At 35.2% G+C, this 16,137-nt stretch overlaps 1 protein-coding gene across 7 annotated transcripts in view; it reads right to left on the bottom strand.

Annotated features, from left to right (window-relative positions):
* Positions 1–16,137, bottom strand: part of SCN1A (sodium voltage-gated channel alpha subunit 1) — a 131,648-nt gene that overhangs the window by 32,934 nt on the left and 82,577 nt on the right. For 3 of the 7 annotated variants that reach the window (XM_074399550.1, XM_074399553.1, XM_074399551.1), the window contains exons 12-17: positions 14,936–15,316; positions 13,547–13,679; positions 12,505–12,743; positions 11,004–11,177; positions 9,273–9,629; positions 7,603–8,085 (exon numbers count right to left, since the gene is read on the bottom strand). In XM_074399550.1, coding sequence (XP_074255651.1) covers positions 7,603–8,085; positions 9,273–9,629; positions 11,004–11,177; positions 12,505–12,743; positions 13,547–13,679; positions 14,936–15,316 — 1,767 coding nt within the window. The remainder of the gene's footprint in view (positions 1–7,602; positions 8,086–9,272; positions 9,630–11,003; positions 11,178–12,504; positions 12,744–13,546; positions 13,680–14,935; positions 15,317–16,137) is intronic. The other 4 variants (XM_074399554.1, XM_074399555.1, XM_074399556.1 and 1 more) reach the window with 2 other exon arrangements.

The raw sequence follows: 16,137 nt of genomic DNA, 5'->3' as shown, positions 1-16,137 counted from the left end.
GCTCACTGCAACCTCCGCCTCCTGGGTTCAGGCAATTCTCCTGCCTCAGCCTCCCGAGTAGCTGGGACTACAGGCATGCACCACCATGCCCAGCTAATTTTTGTATTTTTAGTAAAGACGGGGTTTCACCATGTTGACCAGGATGGTCTCGATCTCTTGACCTCGTGATCCACCCATCTCGGCCTCCCAAAGTGCTGGGATTATAGGTGTGAGCCACTGCGCTGGGCAAAATGATTCTTACTTGACATCCTTGTTATAAGGACTGAACAAAATAACACTTGAAAAATGTTTGGCGTGTGCTTACTTGATAAATGGTAACAATTTTCATCACAGTATTGTATTGTTTGTAATAGGCGTAATTACTGATATTTGACCTTTTTGACTACCAAAAATGTGCCAGCCATCAAAACCAGGACTTAAAAAATAAAATAGACTCAGTACCTGCCCTCATCTGTTCACAATCAGATGGAAGATACAGAGAAGCAATTGCCGCACACTATGAAGGAGTAGTATAGGGTATATTAAGAGCACCACCTAGCTTAGTCTAGGAAGGGCAGGGTATAATAAAGTGACATTTGGGACAAGAAGGATGTGGTAGGTGGAGGTGAGTCAGGTGAAACAGGATGGAATAAGAGTATTCCTGGGAGAGAGAAGAGGTATAAAGGTGAGAACTGATAAAGGATAGGGAATTCCATTGAATGAAAGATTAGTACAGCTGGCTGGGGAAGTGTGAGGTGTACTATTCCAGGAGACTAACGGGGTCAGTGATGGTAGGTTTTGCAGGTACTTGTAGCCATGTTAAGTAGTATAGACTCGATACTTTGAGCAACGGGCAACTCCTGGAAGTTTAGAGAGGAGAGAACTTACCAGATTTGCATTTTAGAACGACCATCTGTTGCTTTGTCAAGACTATACTAGTGAGTGGATACCCATTTGGAAGCTGTAGCAGTAAAACTGGAAGATGATAGAGGTCTGATACTGGCTAAAGGTCATGGAGATGCAGAGATGTAGACAAAGATAGGTAGCCTTGGCAGTCCCTGGTAATCAATTAGAAGTAAGGGAGAAGGTGCTTGGGTTCCATGGATAGTACCATTCATGGAGAGTAGCTGCCATCTCTTAGAGAGTATATACTTAGGTTGGAGATTATCATATGTTCCTTAACCCATATAAGGTAAGGATAAAAGTATTCAGTGGAAAAATATTAGCAAAGCAGCAAGTAAATTTAAAATATATATGTATATAGGTGATACAGTTGGGAGAAAAAATGGAAATCTAGAAGTAACTGCCCATTACCTATTTATTCATTCATTTAATAAATATGTTGTATGTGCTGTGGACATAAGGAAGACAGGGTTAGTGTTTTTCCTGTTCTCAAAGACCTTATAAACTAATGACGCATCATGGAAGTTCTTCCTAATGATGTGAAAGACTCTTCTAGCAGCTTTAAACTCAAACTCCTTAAGCACAACTACCACCCTCTGGGAGACTAAGTGCTCTGTAAGTAGAATTAGACAGGCACATGTCAGTGTGGGATGCAGAAGGAGATCAGCCTAAAGTGCAGGTGAGTACTGGAGGAGCAGGACCTTTCAAGACGAAGCAGGGGGACTCCGAAACACTGCCGACTATGCTGTTAACCTGTGCCCAGTGTGCAATGATTGGAAGTTAACATCAAATCTATAGTTGACACCTGCACCTAGTTCTTCAACAAATAGTATTATTTATTTTAGAACTTTGTGAAAGAAAGTACATTTTCAAACACTATTAAGAAGGTTTAGCGTCGTGGTTAAGAGCACGACTATGTAGCAGACTGCCTAGATTCTAGTCCAGGACAAATCTATTTGTGTAACTTTGGCAAGTTTTGCTTTGTTCAAAATATGTTTATTTTTCTCATCTGAAAGGCTGGAATCACAGTGTGTCTTAGAGCATAAAGACCGAATGAGACAATACATGTCCTGCAATAGTGCTTTGTCCATGGTGAATGTTTAAACAATAGCTGTTATCAACATAACCTGAATTACAAGGACCTAAGTGACATTTTTACTCATTATTCTAGAGCTCATTCATCACAAACAAGTGTATTTCTTTTATAATTACTTTAGTAATGTGCCATTTTTACTCCCAAGGGTATAACTTTAATAACTCAATTCATTTAAATTTTTTTATTTAAATGGAATTACAGTAGTAATTTTCTTGACATCACCTTACATTTTTGAACACTTTTAACTTCCAAACAGCTTTTAGATCTTCCTAACATTTCTATAAGCATCACAGGACAGATACCTCATTTAATAAATTAGGAAACTGAGTAATATAGATTTAGCGATTTGCTCATAGTCGAGTTAAGGCTTATAGGCTCTTAATCCAGTATCCATGTAAATCAACCAAAACTCAAAAAATTGTTGGGCAACTGTTATCTACCCAGCATTGTGATAGGTGCTTCAGAGGATAAAAGTGCTATAAAAATACTATCCATAACCAAAATAAATTTACTTTCTATTTGGGGAGGTAAGACTTTGTACTGTTTTTTGCATAGCCTTGGCTGTTTTGCCCAGCACTCAAAGCTCTTCCAGCTCTGTCTAAGTCACCATTCTTTATTATTAATGTTCGATAGAAATCCATATTTCTAGCTTATCATTATTCCTACTATTGCATGAGTCAAGAAATTTTCTGAGGTTTTAAAAAACAATTCCTCAAAGTACTTGAATGTACTTTTGAAGGTTGAAGTCCCTTAGAACTTAAAGAGATTATAAAATGTGACTTATGCTATTCCTTTTTTTTTCCTTTTGGAGACATAGGAGGAAGGTGCAGAAAAAACAGCCTTAATTTTCTTCTGGAATGGAGGACAGTTACGTGTGAGTAAACCATAGTTGTCAGAGGCAAAATAAATATGAGCTTCCAGCTCACTACATCTCTTCATGCCAGTCTATTCTTGCTTCCTGGAAACTGAGACTCTTTACCTATATCTCATCCTCAGCTTCTGTGATTGTATGCCCCAGGAATTCCAAACTACTAGTTGTCTCCAAATACACCCTCTGGCTTCCTGTATTTAGGTTTCTGCATGTTTGCATTTCCTGTTTGAAATGTCCTTTAGAAAAATAATTTTCTTAAATATTTTAAGGAGCTTACCATATCAAGAATGCAATCAAAACAATTAAAAATAAGCAGAAAATATAAAATGTATTACCATCCCCAGGTAAACTTATAAAACAATTTGTTACAGAGGGAAAAAGGCAAAAAAAAAAACAAAAAAGACAAATAGTGGAATATGTTACTAGTAGTAATTCTTGTAAGAAAACTTACTGGAACAGTGTGGAATGCAACTGGTAATAATAATAATGATTACTTATCAAATATTCTATATTAGGCACTGTCATTTATTATCTCGTTTGATGCTCTGCCCCCAAAACACAGTCAGTAACATTATGCACATTTTTGAGATGAAGAAACTGATGATTAGATAGGTAAAGTCACACAGTAAGTGGCTAAAATGAAATTATATAACCCAGTAGCATCTGGCTCCAGAGTATAATCATTTACCAACAACATTGTACCTGCGGCCTCACAGGTCTAAAAACCAATGTTCAATAACATGTTCAAATGAAACTAGTCTAATAGAGGCCATGAAATGTAACATTTCTGCATCAGTAACGTGTCAATATGCAAGTTCATACTTACAGGTTGAAAGTCACACATACACACACACACACACACACACACACACAATCATGCCTTATAGCTTATTAGTATACTCCATTATCTAGTCTTCCTGGCATATGGTAGCTGCTAAATAAATGAAAATAGGCAAAAAGAATAAAGACTAAAACAAAAATAATCAAAATCATGAGATAACTTGAATATACTACAGGCGGCATTCCTAATGTAGAACAAAGACTCTTCATCTACTGAGGCATCTGCTGTCAGCTTAATTCCTCTAAAAGCAGAGTATCTCATAATTTGTGCCTTACTTTGACGAACACAGTATAATATGAGACTGATGAAGCAATGAAGGGAAACAATATTGAATGGATTTATTTCTGACAAAGAAGAAAGAAATCGTGAAGTAAAAGTGCCAGGAAATTTTATACAATATGGTAATCTATAAAAGAATATAAAAAGAAAGCCAAATTCAAAAATGAATAAAATAAATTGAGATGTATTATTAGGAGATGAATAGAAGTTTCAATATTTAATTTAAAAATTTCATCTGGATGAAATACAACAGCATTTCAGCAGCAATTCACGTGGGAAAGACGAGAGATTATTCCTTTCTTAGAAGTCTAGTGTAAAGTGACAAGGTAACATGGCTAACAAAAACAAAAACAATAAACTCTAACTCAAGTGAATCTTGAATCTAGAGAAAAATTTGGTTCAAAATAATTTGAATTAAAATGATAATCTCAAGTATGCTCAATTCAGAGAGCCCTTCAAAATGGTTTTATTAAGAAGATTTGAATGAGCTGGAAAAGTTTGATCTGAGTGTCTACTTTGTACCAAACATGTTTAAGTAGGTCACCACATAAAAGAAAAGACATGCATGCATATAAGTAGCTATCCTAAAATACGGTAGTACTTTGTAAGATGCATGAGCCAAGAAGATGCATTATTTATTACTATGCTCTATGCCTTATATCTCTGGGAACCAAAAAAGAAAGCAATCTGTTCTGCCTAGGGTTGGGAAGTTTTCATTATCACTACCTTCAGAAAGCTGAAACAGTGTGTTTGAAGCTTGAGAACTCCTGAACTTCAGAAACTATGCCCATGAACCGAGTGAGTGCATTCTAATTAGACAAGCAACACATTAAAGTTCAGCATGGGCGGCAAAAGCTTTATTTACCAGGACTTCTCCCTATGACATGAAATGTGCTCTAACATTATTCTATTCTATCTCATTGGCCAAGTGAAATGGCTTACCCCTATAATCTCAACATTTTGGGAGGCCAAGGTGGGCAGATCACTATTTCATTAAAGTGAAAAAAAAAAAACTGCTGGCCTATTAAAGGGGTTTCTCAAGTCCAACTAAACCATGACTCACAATTTGAGAAACACTGCATAAAATTATCTCTAAAGTTTCTATTACCCTAACATTTAAAATTTCAATTAATGCAATGTTCCAAGATATTAAATGTCACAAAGTATATAGAAACAAAACTGCCTCTAGTGCTTCAGTAGTCACTTTATAAAAAGGTTAGTGTTTCTTTTAGCCCTAATATGCAAAAACAGTAAGAGTATGAATCATGTCAAATTTTTACAGAAAATGTATTTGTTATGGATGGTCTTTGTAATACAATAGTCTTTTACCTTTTTAATATAACAGTTAGCATATAGTATCCGTCAGTCTTCATCAAATGCTAAACATAGGTCTAAAGATTCAAGACAAAGGAAACCAGACTAGAATATTACTAAATTTATTTTAACAGAAGTTCAGAATCAATTTCATAAATAGAAAGACAACAGTTTTTCAAAAAACTGGCCTCCTTCTGATTCCTTAGGAAAACCCAGATAAAGTTTGAACCGAAATAATATCCAAATTTAAAATTCTGTAAAATAGTTCACAATATTTTATAAAAACAGCCTATTATTTGTTTTGTTCTTAATCCACTTCCACAGACATGGAAATGTGACAGAATCTATCTATGATTACATCTCTGCACTGTATTCATTTCCCTTCTCTCATTACACAAATCTGAACTAGCTAAGCAGCTCTCATGATAGGATCAAGGGAGCTGCTTCCAGCTCCAATATTAGCCCCCTACTCCTAATGGTGGAGGATGACCTAGATTATTCAGAGACTCATTATAAATACTTGAAGCATTTTTTAGGGGACATATTTAATATATCAAAAGTATGTCACATACCTTTGGTATCTTCCATGGAAAACTATCAAAATGCAATGGACATCGTGATATCTATTAGAATTCTATCTCTAATAAAATGTCTTTGATGTATTCAATCCTTTAAAATACTTAGAAGATACAGCCTAAAAGGAGGACACCCTGCTGTTTTTGAGATTTCCAAACACTAAATGGGAAGTAAGGGTGCTTTGTTCTAAACTTTTTTTTTTTAAGGGGTTTCACCATGTTGGTCAGGCTGGTCTTGAACTCCTGGCCTCCAATGTGCTTGGATTATAGGTGTGAGCCACCATGCCCGGCCTGTCCTAAACTTCTTTTTAATTATCTGACATATCCATTAGACATTTAATATTTTTAAAGTAGGTTGCTGTCAATTAAATTTTGCTCCCACAAAATTTATATGTTGAAGCTCTACCCCTCAATATGACTGTACTTGGAGACAGGGTCTCTGAGGTGATGATAAAGGTTAAATGAGGCCATAAGGGTTGGATTTTATTCTGATATGGTTGATGCACTTATAAGAAGAAGAATAGACACCAGAGTTCTCTCTCTCTCCATGTACATGCATTGAGGACAGGCCATGTGAGGATGCAGCAAGAAGGTGGCCATCTGCAATTCAAGGAGGAAACCCTCACTAGACATTAACTCTGCTGGTATCTTCAATGTGGGCTTACCAGTATCTAGGCTGTGAGAAAATAAATTTTGGTTATTTAAGCCATCCAGTTACGGTATAGTGTTATGGCAGCCCAAGCAGACTAATGCACAGGGCAATGTAATTTTAGTTGGAGGAGCTATAAAAATATTTCTTGTTGTTAAGTTCTCTTCAATGTACATGAGCCAATGTGATGCAACAAATAATAAAGAGAACTTGTGAACAAGGGCTCTAAGTTCAAATCTCGGCACTCCCCTCACTAGTTATGTGACCTGATGCTCCCTAAGCTAATTTTCTTATCTGAAAAGTTAGCGTAGTAACTCATTTCTTTTCAGGTTGTCATAGGGATTAAATCTGATTATGTTTATCCATTTGTCGGATCCTTTATTCATTCATCTAGCAAATATCCATTACTAAAGATGAGAAAACTCACACATATACTATACTACCCTTCAATATATCAGTGATTTTCTTGAGTTAAATCTTTTGTTCCTCAGTGAAACAAAATTTTACATGATGTCAAAAATACCTATATCGAAAATATATAATAATAAATATAGGCAATATAATACATGTATTGTAAATGTTCCCAGTTTACAATGAGATTATCTCCTAATAAACTCATTGTAAGTTGAAAATATTATACATCAAAACAAATTTAATACACCTAATTACAAAACTTTATAGCTCACCCTAGTGTGCCATAAACAGGCTCAGAACATTTATATCAGCCTACAATTGGACAAAAATCATCTAAAGGAAACAATAATTTATAATAAACTGTTGGATACCTTATATAATTTACTGTGTACAGTAAATATTGGTTGTTTACCCTTGTAATCACATGGTTGACTGGGAACTGCAGCTTGTTGCCACTGCCCAGCATAACCACAGTATATTGTACCACAAATTGCTAGCCTGGGAAAAGATCAAAATTCAAAATTTGAAGCATGGTTTTTACTGAATGGGTATTGCTTTTGCATTATCATAATGTAAAAAAAAAACATAAGTAAAACCATCATTAAGTTGAAGATCACCTGTACGTGTGTATATGTATATACATATATGTATTCATACCTTCCCACACCTATAGAATCTTACCTCTTTGCTTTCTTCCAGATCTGATTCACTACTAAAGTCTTCCGTGTTTAAATTTTCAAAGTCAGACTCTCCTACAGCAATTGGTACCGTCACAGTAAGACTGGGATTGTTTATGAATGACATGTAATCACTTTCATCAATAATGTACTTTTCAACACTGCTGCCAGTTCCTATACCACTTGTAGTTCCATTTACATCTTTAAGATAGTCAAGATCTTTCCCAATTTCTGTTGTATGATTGGACATACAACTGTCTTTCTTGTTATTTAGATCATCGAGTGGTTTAATTTCATCTAAAATCTTTTGCTTTCTAACGAAGGACTGTTGAATAAATTCATATATTTTTCTTTTCACATAAGCTACTCCTTTCTGCATCCTATCCACAGCAATTTGGAGATTGTTCATTTCATTATCATCATCAGTGGCTGCAAGGTTGTCTGCACTAAACGAGCTCAGAAGCAAGGCCAGAAAGAGATTCAGGACCTTAAAAACAACAAAAACATGATTATAATTTTATGCCAATGTAAAGAAGAGCAGATTACAATAACTTATTTTTTTTTTAAGTGTGGAAGAAACTCTAAGTTCTAAAACTTGATGAGAAGGAAACACCACAGCATAGTGATTAGAAATTGGGTGACCTGAATTTGTGACTGGCTCAATAGCACATCCTTGGACAAAGACACAATTTTTATTGCTCTCAACTTATCCCATTTGTTAAGTGAAATTGAATGAGCTAATCTAAGGTTTTCCTAACTCTAAAATTGTATGAGTAAAAGAAAACAGATTTTTAAATGCACTATGCGAGAATTCTTAAAAATCATTAATGTTTCCAATTATGAATTAAAACGCATTATATAATGTTTTGATAAACAAATATATTAAATTGGATGCTAATTGAAAAATAACAATTATGACCCAGAATAAAGATTAGGAGCTTAACATAGGCATTGACACTTGTTTTCTTAACCTATTATATTTTTCCTACTACATTGTTGACTAAGTAGAGAGGCTTATGAATAATATCTCATATTTCCCTGAGACTGGCACAGGAATGTACATACCTTTGGAATATTTTATCTGTTTCTATACTATAAACAGTAACAGTCCAAATTTAAGAGAGACAAAGACTGTTCAGTTACTCCATTAGGATAATCTCAGGCATCATTAGCCATTTGAGAACTGACAAACTCAGGTTGACTAGTGCATCTGCCACAGTCCATCTGATTGATGGCTAGGCCCTCGATCACATAAGGTGATTGAGTATTATATGCTACAATGGGGGAAAGAAATGGCACAATCATTATGAACACTTAACTTCACCATTTTTTAGTCCTAGTCTGGATGGTAATGTTGCACTTTCTCTATCATATTTAGAATTCAATCTTCCTTGGCTCTGAATTTATAAAATTGTCCCAGCACATCCTTTTAGGTCTTCAATATGATACTCTATTGTAATTCACATTAAAAATGTAATGAAGTGACTGACACAATGGAATTCGGTATAAAAAATGTAGGGCCACTGCTATATTGCTGTGTTGTTAAAGCGATAATATATCCAAGGTAATGGACTTTTAAACTAATAATCATAGTTTTTCTTTTAGACAGAATGGTCACCATTCCATTATGCTCTTAATGTATTTCTGACATACATATCTTAAGTGGGTACATACCACTAGGTTTCCAATCACCATGACCATCATGAAGACAGTAAGGCACATGGCTTGGCCAGCGACCTCCATACAATCCCACATGGTCTCTATCCACTCCCCACACAGCACGCGGAACACAATCAGGAAGGAGTGGAAGAAGTCGTTCATGTGCCAGCGTGGGAGCTGACAATCACTGGCGATCTTGCAGACACAATCTTTGTAGCTTTTGCCAAAGAGCTGCATGCCGACCACAGCAAAAATGAAGACAATGATGGCCAACACAAGGGTTAAATTTCCCAGAGCTCCCACGGAATTGCCGATGATCTTTATTAGCATATTTAATGTTGGCCAAGATTTTGCCAACTTGAAAACTCGCAGCTGGAAAATAAAAAATATATATATTTTTTATGATCCTTAAAAGTATTGTATGTATTGACTTTACCTAGAAAAGGTCATTAGAATTCAGTATCTTACAACATCTGATCTGCCCTAACCCTCTCAGGCTATGGCTAATTTTTGGACTCCATAGGAAAAGCTGTGTTTTTCCCTATTTTAACCATGTAGATAATTTTCTCTGACAGTGAATTTTTTTTTCTTTCCTTTCCTTTTTTTTTTTCTTTTGTCACTGCAACCTCTGCCTCCCAGGTTCAAGTGATCCTCCTGCCTCAGCCTCCTGAGTAGCTGGGACTACAGGCACATGCCACCACACTTCATTAATTATATTAATAATATCTATTACACACACACACATACACACACACACACATTGTATATATGTGTGTATACATATATAGAGTGTGTGTGAGTGTGTGTATATATATATATATATATATATAAACACATACATATTTTAGTAGAGACAATTTCACTGTGTTTGTCAGGCTGCTCTTGAACTCCTGACCTCAAGTGAGCCACCTGCCTCGGCCTCCCAAAGTGCTAGGATTATAGGCATGAGCCACCAAGGCCTTTGATAGTGAATTTTTAGTGAGTACTTGGAGTCCAACTGTTTTTAATTTGTTTTACAAAGGTGGTTCTAAGGCCAGACATTATAATATTAACATCTGAATCTGAAAGACCTCTGCTGAAAGTTATTCATTTGCCAATAGTGTGCAAACTAACATCATACTGAGTCCTATATAAGTAGAGAAAAATGTTCATTATTCATTAATGCTCCTTAGGGGTATTGATGTAGCTACATGCACCTGCACTGAAAAATTGGAATAGTTCCCATGATTCTATGAATATTTTCCTGACCTGTAAAGATATATGTGTGAATTAATGGGCATGTTTAGTAATCATACAGACTTTCTCTCCTTTGACTTTTGCAAGGCGCATATTTTTCAGAGACAGATTTGGAAAAAGTTTCTATATGCATCTTTTACATCTGATTTTCATCTACTGCTACAAAGGGCTGTATATATTTTCAAGTTACTATTAAAAGGTTATACATTTTCATTAAAAGTATTTTCTTAGGTATTAACGGTAGTAGGCACTAGAAGCAAAACTTAGTGAAAATAGCAACTGAGTAATACATTACTCTTTATGTAATTATGTTCTTTAAAATAAGGTTTTTTGTAAATAATTGAGAATTTTTTTGGCATGTAGGAACAGTTCTGACAATGCAAATGTTACACAAAAACTTACAATGCTAATGGTTGTGTGGTGAAAACCTGACATTGCTATGCAAGAACCCTGACTGTTAGAAAGGTTTTTGCATTTGGTGCTTTTTTTTTTTTTTTTTTTTTTTTTTACCAATCGAAATGAACGGAGAACAGATAATCCTTCCACATTGGCGAGTCCAAGTTCTACGAGGCTAAGCGTCACAATAAAACCATCAAAGATATTCCAGCCTTCTTGGAAATAATAGTAAGGGTCCATGGCAATAATTTTCAGAAACATTTCTGCTGTAAAGATCCCAGTGAAAACCTAAGATCAAAACAAAATTACTCTAATCCCACCAGATAATGATAACATACATGACATGAGATTTGCTTTTAAAACATAATGCTTATGCTATTTTCCCATAATGATTTTATTACTAATTTAAATTTGTATGGCAATTTATAGTTGATGAAAGACTCTCATCTACATTATTTAATTATATCCCTATGGAAACACACAGGAGATAATTCAGATACAATTATTACTTTACAGATAAGGAAAATAAGGTCTTCAGACGGGTGAAATGACTTGCTTGATAGATAGCAGACAAAAAGCAAATGGCAAAACTAGGATTTGAGTACATGTCATCTATTCCTAACAGTGCTCTTTCCATTATACCAAACTGCCTTTTCTCCAGACTTCATATAACACAAGTACTGACAGCATTTTGCCCATGAGCAGTTTTATTTGTCTATAAGCTTACTCCTATTTCCCTCAACTCAGAGTCATACATTTTTATCTACTATTATGCTAGGTGCATTACTATTATCATTCTTTGTTATGCACATGAAAAAATAAATTTATTTCTGTAGTATAAATAGTAGAGTTTCAAAGATATACTCATAAAATGCAGGTTGTTATGCATAATGTTTCTGCTTTCCGCCACCAAAAATCCTAAACTTCAAATCAAATATTACAGAAAATGCATACATTACTTTAGATAGCTATTTCTTTCAGCAAATCAAAGTTAATACTCCTAAGTTGAGTTGACTGGCAAACATTTTAATAATTTATGTTTTTAAATCACAAAAAGAAAAAATCAAGTGGAAAACTTTACTAAAAATGACCTTTGTAATCATACAATACACAAAATGTACTGGAGGTTTTTAATAGTTCATGTTTTGATATAGAATAGATGGATAAAACAATATATGTACTACCTAGATCCTGGAAGAAGAAAAGCTGGAGACATTTTTGAGTTGTTAAATTATTTCTTGCAACGATGTTGACTAAGAAGGATAAAAGAGATTCACAAGTTTATTTTAGCCTTCTATAGTAAGGGAAATTATAATAACTCAAAAAGTATGTTCTTAAACTATGAGCTACTTCCGGATCTTGAAAAAGTTATAAATATTACTGTTGACTTTTCAAGTAGTACTGTAGACTTATGCCTTTCTCAGTTGTTGTGAGCACATTAAGGGTCATTACTTTTGGCAAAAAGTAGAGTATAGCCAGCTAAATATAATTCCCATTTTTGCAGGGGCCAGGAGCGTGAAGGATGGTTGAAAGACTGCTATATACAATTAAATGTAAACAGTTTCTCAAGCAGAAAATTTGAAGACTAAACACATTCACCTTCCAATATGCTTACCAGGTTTCCTACTGTAAGTACATTGTTGAAATGGTCCGTCATTGGATAGTGCTCCATGGCCATGAAAAGAGTGTTTAAGACAATACAAATAGTGATGGCCAGGTCAACAAATGGATCCATCACAACCAGGTTGACAACATGCTTCACTTTTAACCAATATGGAGAACAGTCCCAGATTAAGAATATGTTGGAAAATTTATACCAGCAGGGTGGGCATTTCTGCCTTGATTCTTCAAGTTCTAGATTAAAAAAAAAATAAGAACCACCAAAAGATGTATTTTATACACAAGACATTTATTTCATACCCATTAAACTTATTTTCAGTAATCAGCACTTTTTTGTTACAGAGTCAACACTTTTTGTACTTGTTAAAAAAAAATCACAGAATTTACTCTAAACCTCCAAGGATATTTCATCAGACACACACATAGAGCACAGGTAACAAATGGCTAGTTTTTTGTCTTATGCACTGACACTGTGGCTCAGCGCTTAGCCTCCAGTTAAGTGAGTGCTCTTTCACGGGAAGTCTCGATGGGAACATGGTTTAGGGTAGTGCAGATATTGCATGCAACCCTATGTGAATGACTCTACATTGTCAACCTCAGACTATGAGAGTTAAAATAGGGATCGATGAGACCCAAGAATCATCTTTTTAATTTGTTTTTATTTTGTGAAAACGACCTGCTCTTCCCCTACAATCTTGAGAGTACTTAGAATGAGGCTGAAAAGGGCAGTACTGCTGAAGTTTTAAACTAATCGAACAAAAAGAGGGTCACTATGACTAAAGAAATGCTTTATTCTGCATTTTCAAAGAGATGTCACACAGTTAGGAAATCATTCTTAGTCCCAATACCACTGAGTTTAAAATAAACTGTTAAGGCTTCTAGAATATGAGTACATATAGCAAATAACAGCTCTTGAATTAGACCTATTGTTTCCTTATTAGAATGCACTATTCCAAACTTACAAATACGTTTGTTTGAAATGAGATAATGTAAGTTTGGTGAAAATAATTGAAACGAAAATGGAATTTGTCACCAACCTTCTACTGTATTTGTTAGAATGCTGGCTATGCTCATTGCTCGTTGTCTTTGGGAAGGATCTTCTAGAAAGTCCATGGAAACATGGAAAGAACTTGACCTTCTCTTTCTCATTTCAGTTTCAGTGGTTGTTCCCTGTACAAAAAAATTGCTAATGCATTAAATGATTAATTTGAGCAATATGACAAGCAAGCAACCAAATGGTGACACAGTGAATTTCATGAAACACATGCATCATGCACTTTCATATTCAATTGGTGATGGCAGATATTTCCGACTTATTGTATCATTAGCCTGGGATGTTCAAACTGTTAACCATTTAGTCATACAGCAAAAGCCGATATTTTAACCCCCTGATTTCATAATTTTTTAAAATATAAAATAATTTTAATATAGTCAATAAAACTCTTGAGAGACATATTTAACAGTTATTACTCTTATTTCTGAACTAATAGTAAAAACCTAATAACTTAAAAGTTGTACACGTGATCAAGGCACTTGATTTTTGAGAAGGTAGCCATTTAATTTTGAGAAAGTATCAACGATTGCAAAACACTTAGCTGCCATCTCATTTTCTGGACACAAGATGTAGATGGTCATTGACAACACAAACTCTATGTTAAAAGGAACACACACATGCTGCATGGACAACAGTTTCATCCAGGGTACCAAAGCAATAAGTCATCTAATTCTGACTTAGTCATGCCTCTTCATGCTGATATATTTCCAAGTGAGTAAACAGTCTAAGAAGAGGCAGCATCTGTTTAGAAATTCCTCATCTGGGCATACATTCACAACTACATAACATACCTTTGTACACAGACAATTATTTTATCTGTCTGTATTAATAATATATTTGTGTCTCTTCATTTGGATTAATTTTGAGAAGACCTATATCAGCATTTTTAGTAAGAAAAATATGAGTACTAGAAGTATTAAGGTAACAATGATGCTATCTACTTATGCACAGTGTTTTTGAACATCTAAACTAAAGCAGAAATATATTGAAGAATCCATTGGAAAGATTTATTATACACCCTTGACACTTAAACATAGGATCATTCTTTTGCTTTTATTCCAGAGCCTTAGAGGATGTTCTGCTATCTAAATTCAGTGTGGGTATATAGCAAATCCTCCAATGGGAGGTAGTAATTATTGTGTCTAATTAATCCTTACAACTTTTAATAAGTAAATGCATTCAGGTTTGTGCAGGAGACTGTTAAGGTTTTATTAAGTTTTAGTTGGTTAGTCTATTAAATATGTTACAAGATGCAGGTGCATTCACAGCGTGACCAACCAGGGATCATTCTCAAGGTTGCCGTTCTGTAGAAACACTGGCTGGTGCAGCAATAATAGGCCAGCCATGCCTGAACTATTTAAAACTTCCTTACATTGTCATCAGTAGCTGGCTTATCTATTATCACCTCTGGCAGAAGCTGTCCAACAGGCGATGTAGGAACTGAAGGTCCACCAACCAAGGAAACCACACCATTGCAATCCACAGTGCTGTGCATCTTCCCATTCGCTGGAAACACTGCCAGCATCCGGGATGACCTACTGGTCTGACTCAGGTTGCTGTTGCGTCGCTCTCCGTGTCGTCGGGGCACAAACAAGGAATCTCTACGGCTCTCGTTATCCTCAAAGGTGCTGTGCTCATCATCTGCAAAGTCATTCTCAGATCCCACATCCTTTGCTCGTCCCCTAAAGCTGAAAAGGCTTGTTCTGCTATTTCGCCTTGGTGAGAATAGGGAGCCACGGATGCTCAACAAAGACTAGGAGTTTGAAACAACAGACAAATAAAGTCATATTAATAGGGCCCTTTGGATGTAATTTCATTTTGCAAGATTAAGTGGAAGGAAATTTCAGCATTCGTAACAGAATATGACTCATTCCTTTTGGTTATCATTCTCATTTTATGTGTGTTTACATTAAATTAAAATAGTTTTGTAAAAGAAGGTTTCTCTCTCTTAAGATTAAAGAATAAGGAGATAGATCGCAAACTTAACATATTGAAAACATACACACACACACACACACACACACACACACACACACACACACACACAAACTCCATGAACCACCATTCGTTAAGTTCAAAGGGAAACATCCTCAGTATATGGCAATGGATGTGGTAAACATTCAGTCAACACTGGCAGCATGACCTTAACAAGGCACTTTAGTTTTCATTGATCTTTCCTTTCAAAAACTTTCAACACTCCTCACGATTTATTTTAGTCCACCTTTCTAAAATCACTTTAATTATTATTTCTGTTTCACCTATAAGGCATTGTATTGTTGGAACTTGAAGTTCATTCTTCTGAAGTCAGAGTCATGTGCCTTTCTATCAAGTATACCTGACTAATGTTTTCAGAAACATGCACGATAACTCATAAAGAAGTTATGAGGAAAAGCAACACAAAATCATAAAGCAGCCTAAGGACATTTCTGATCAGCTATCCCCAGTTCCACATTCTTTTTCTTGAAAGTGCTGAGGATCAGAAAGATTAAATGTCATCATTTATAGACGAATATCAGCAGACAGTATCAGAATGAAAATCCAGGTCTCCTGATTGTCAACTTGGTGTTATCTTAA

This window comes from Saimiri boliviensis, chromosome 5 (assembly GCF_048565385.1).
Source record: "Saimiri boliviensis isolate mSaiBol1 chromosome 5, mSaiBol1.pri, whole genome shotgun sequence".
NCBI lineage: Eukaryota > Metazoa > Chordata > Mammalia > Primates > Cebidae > Saimiri > Saimiri boliviensis.
The sequence above is the reverse complement of the archived record's forward strand: the minus strand, read 5'-3'. Positions and strand labels throughout refer to the sequence as shown.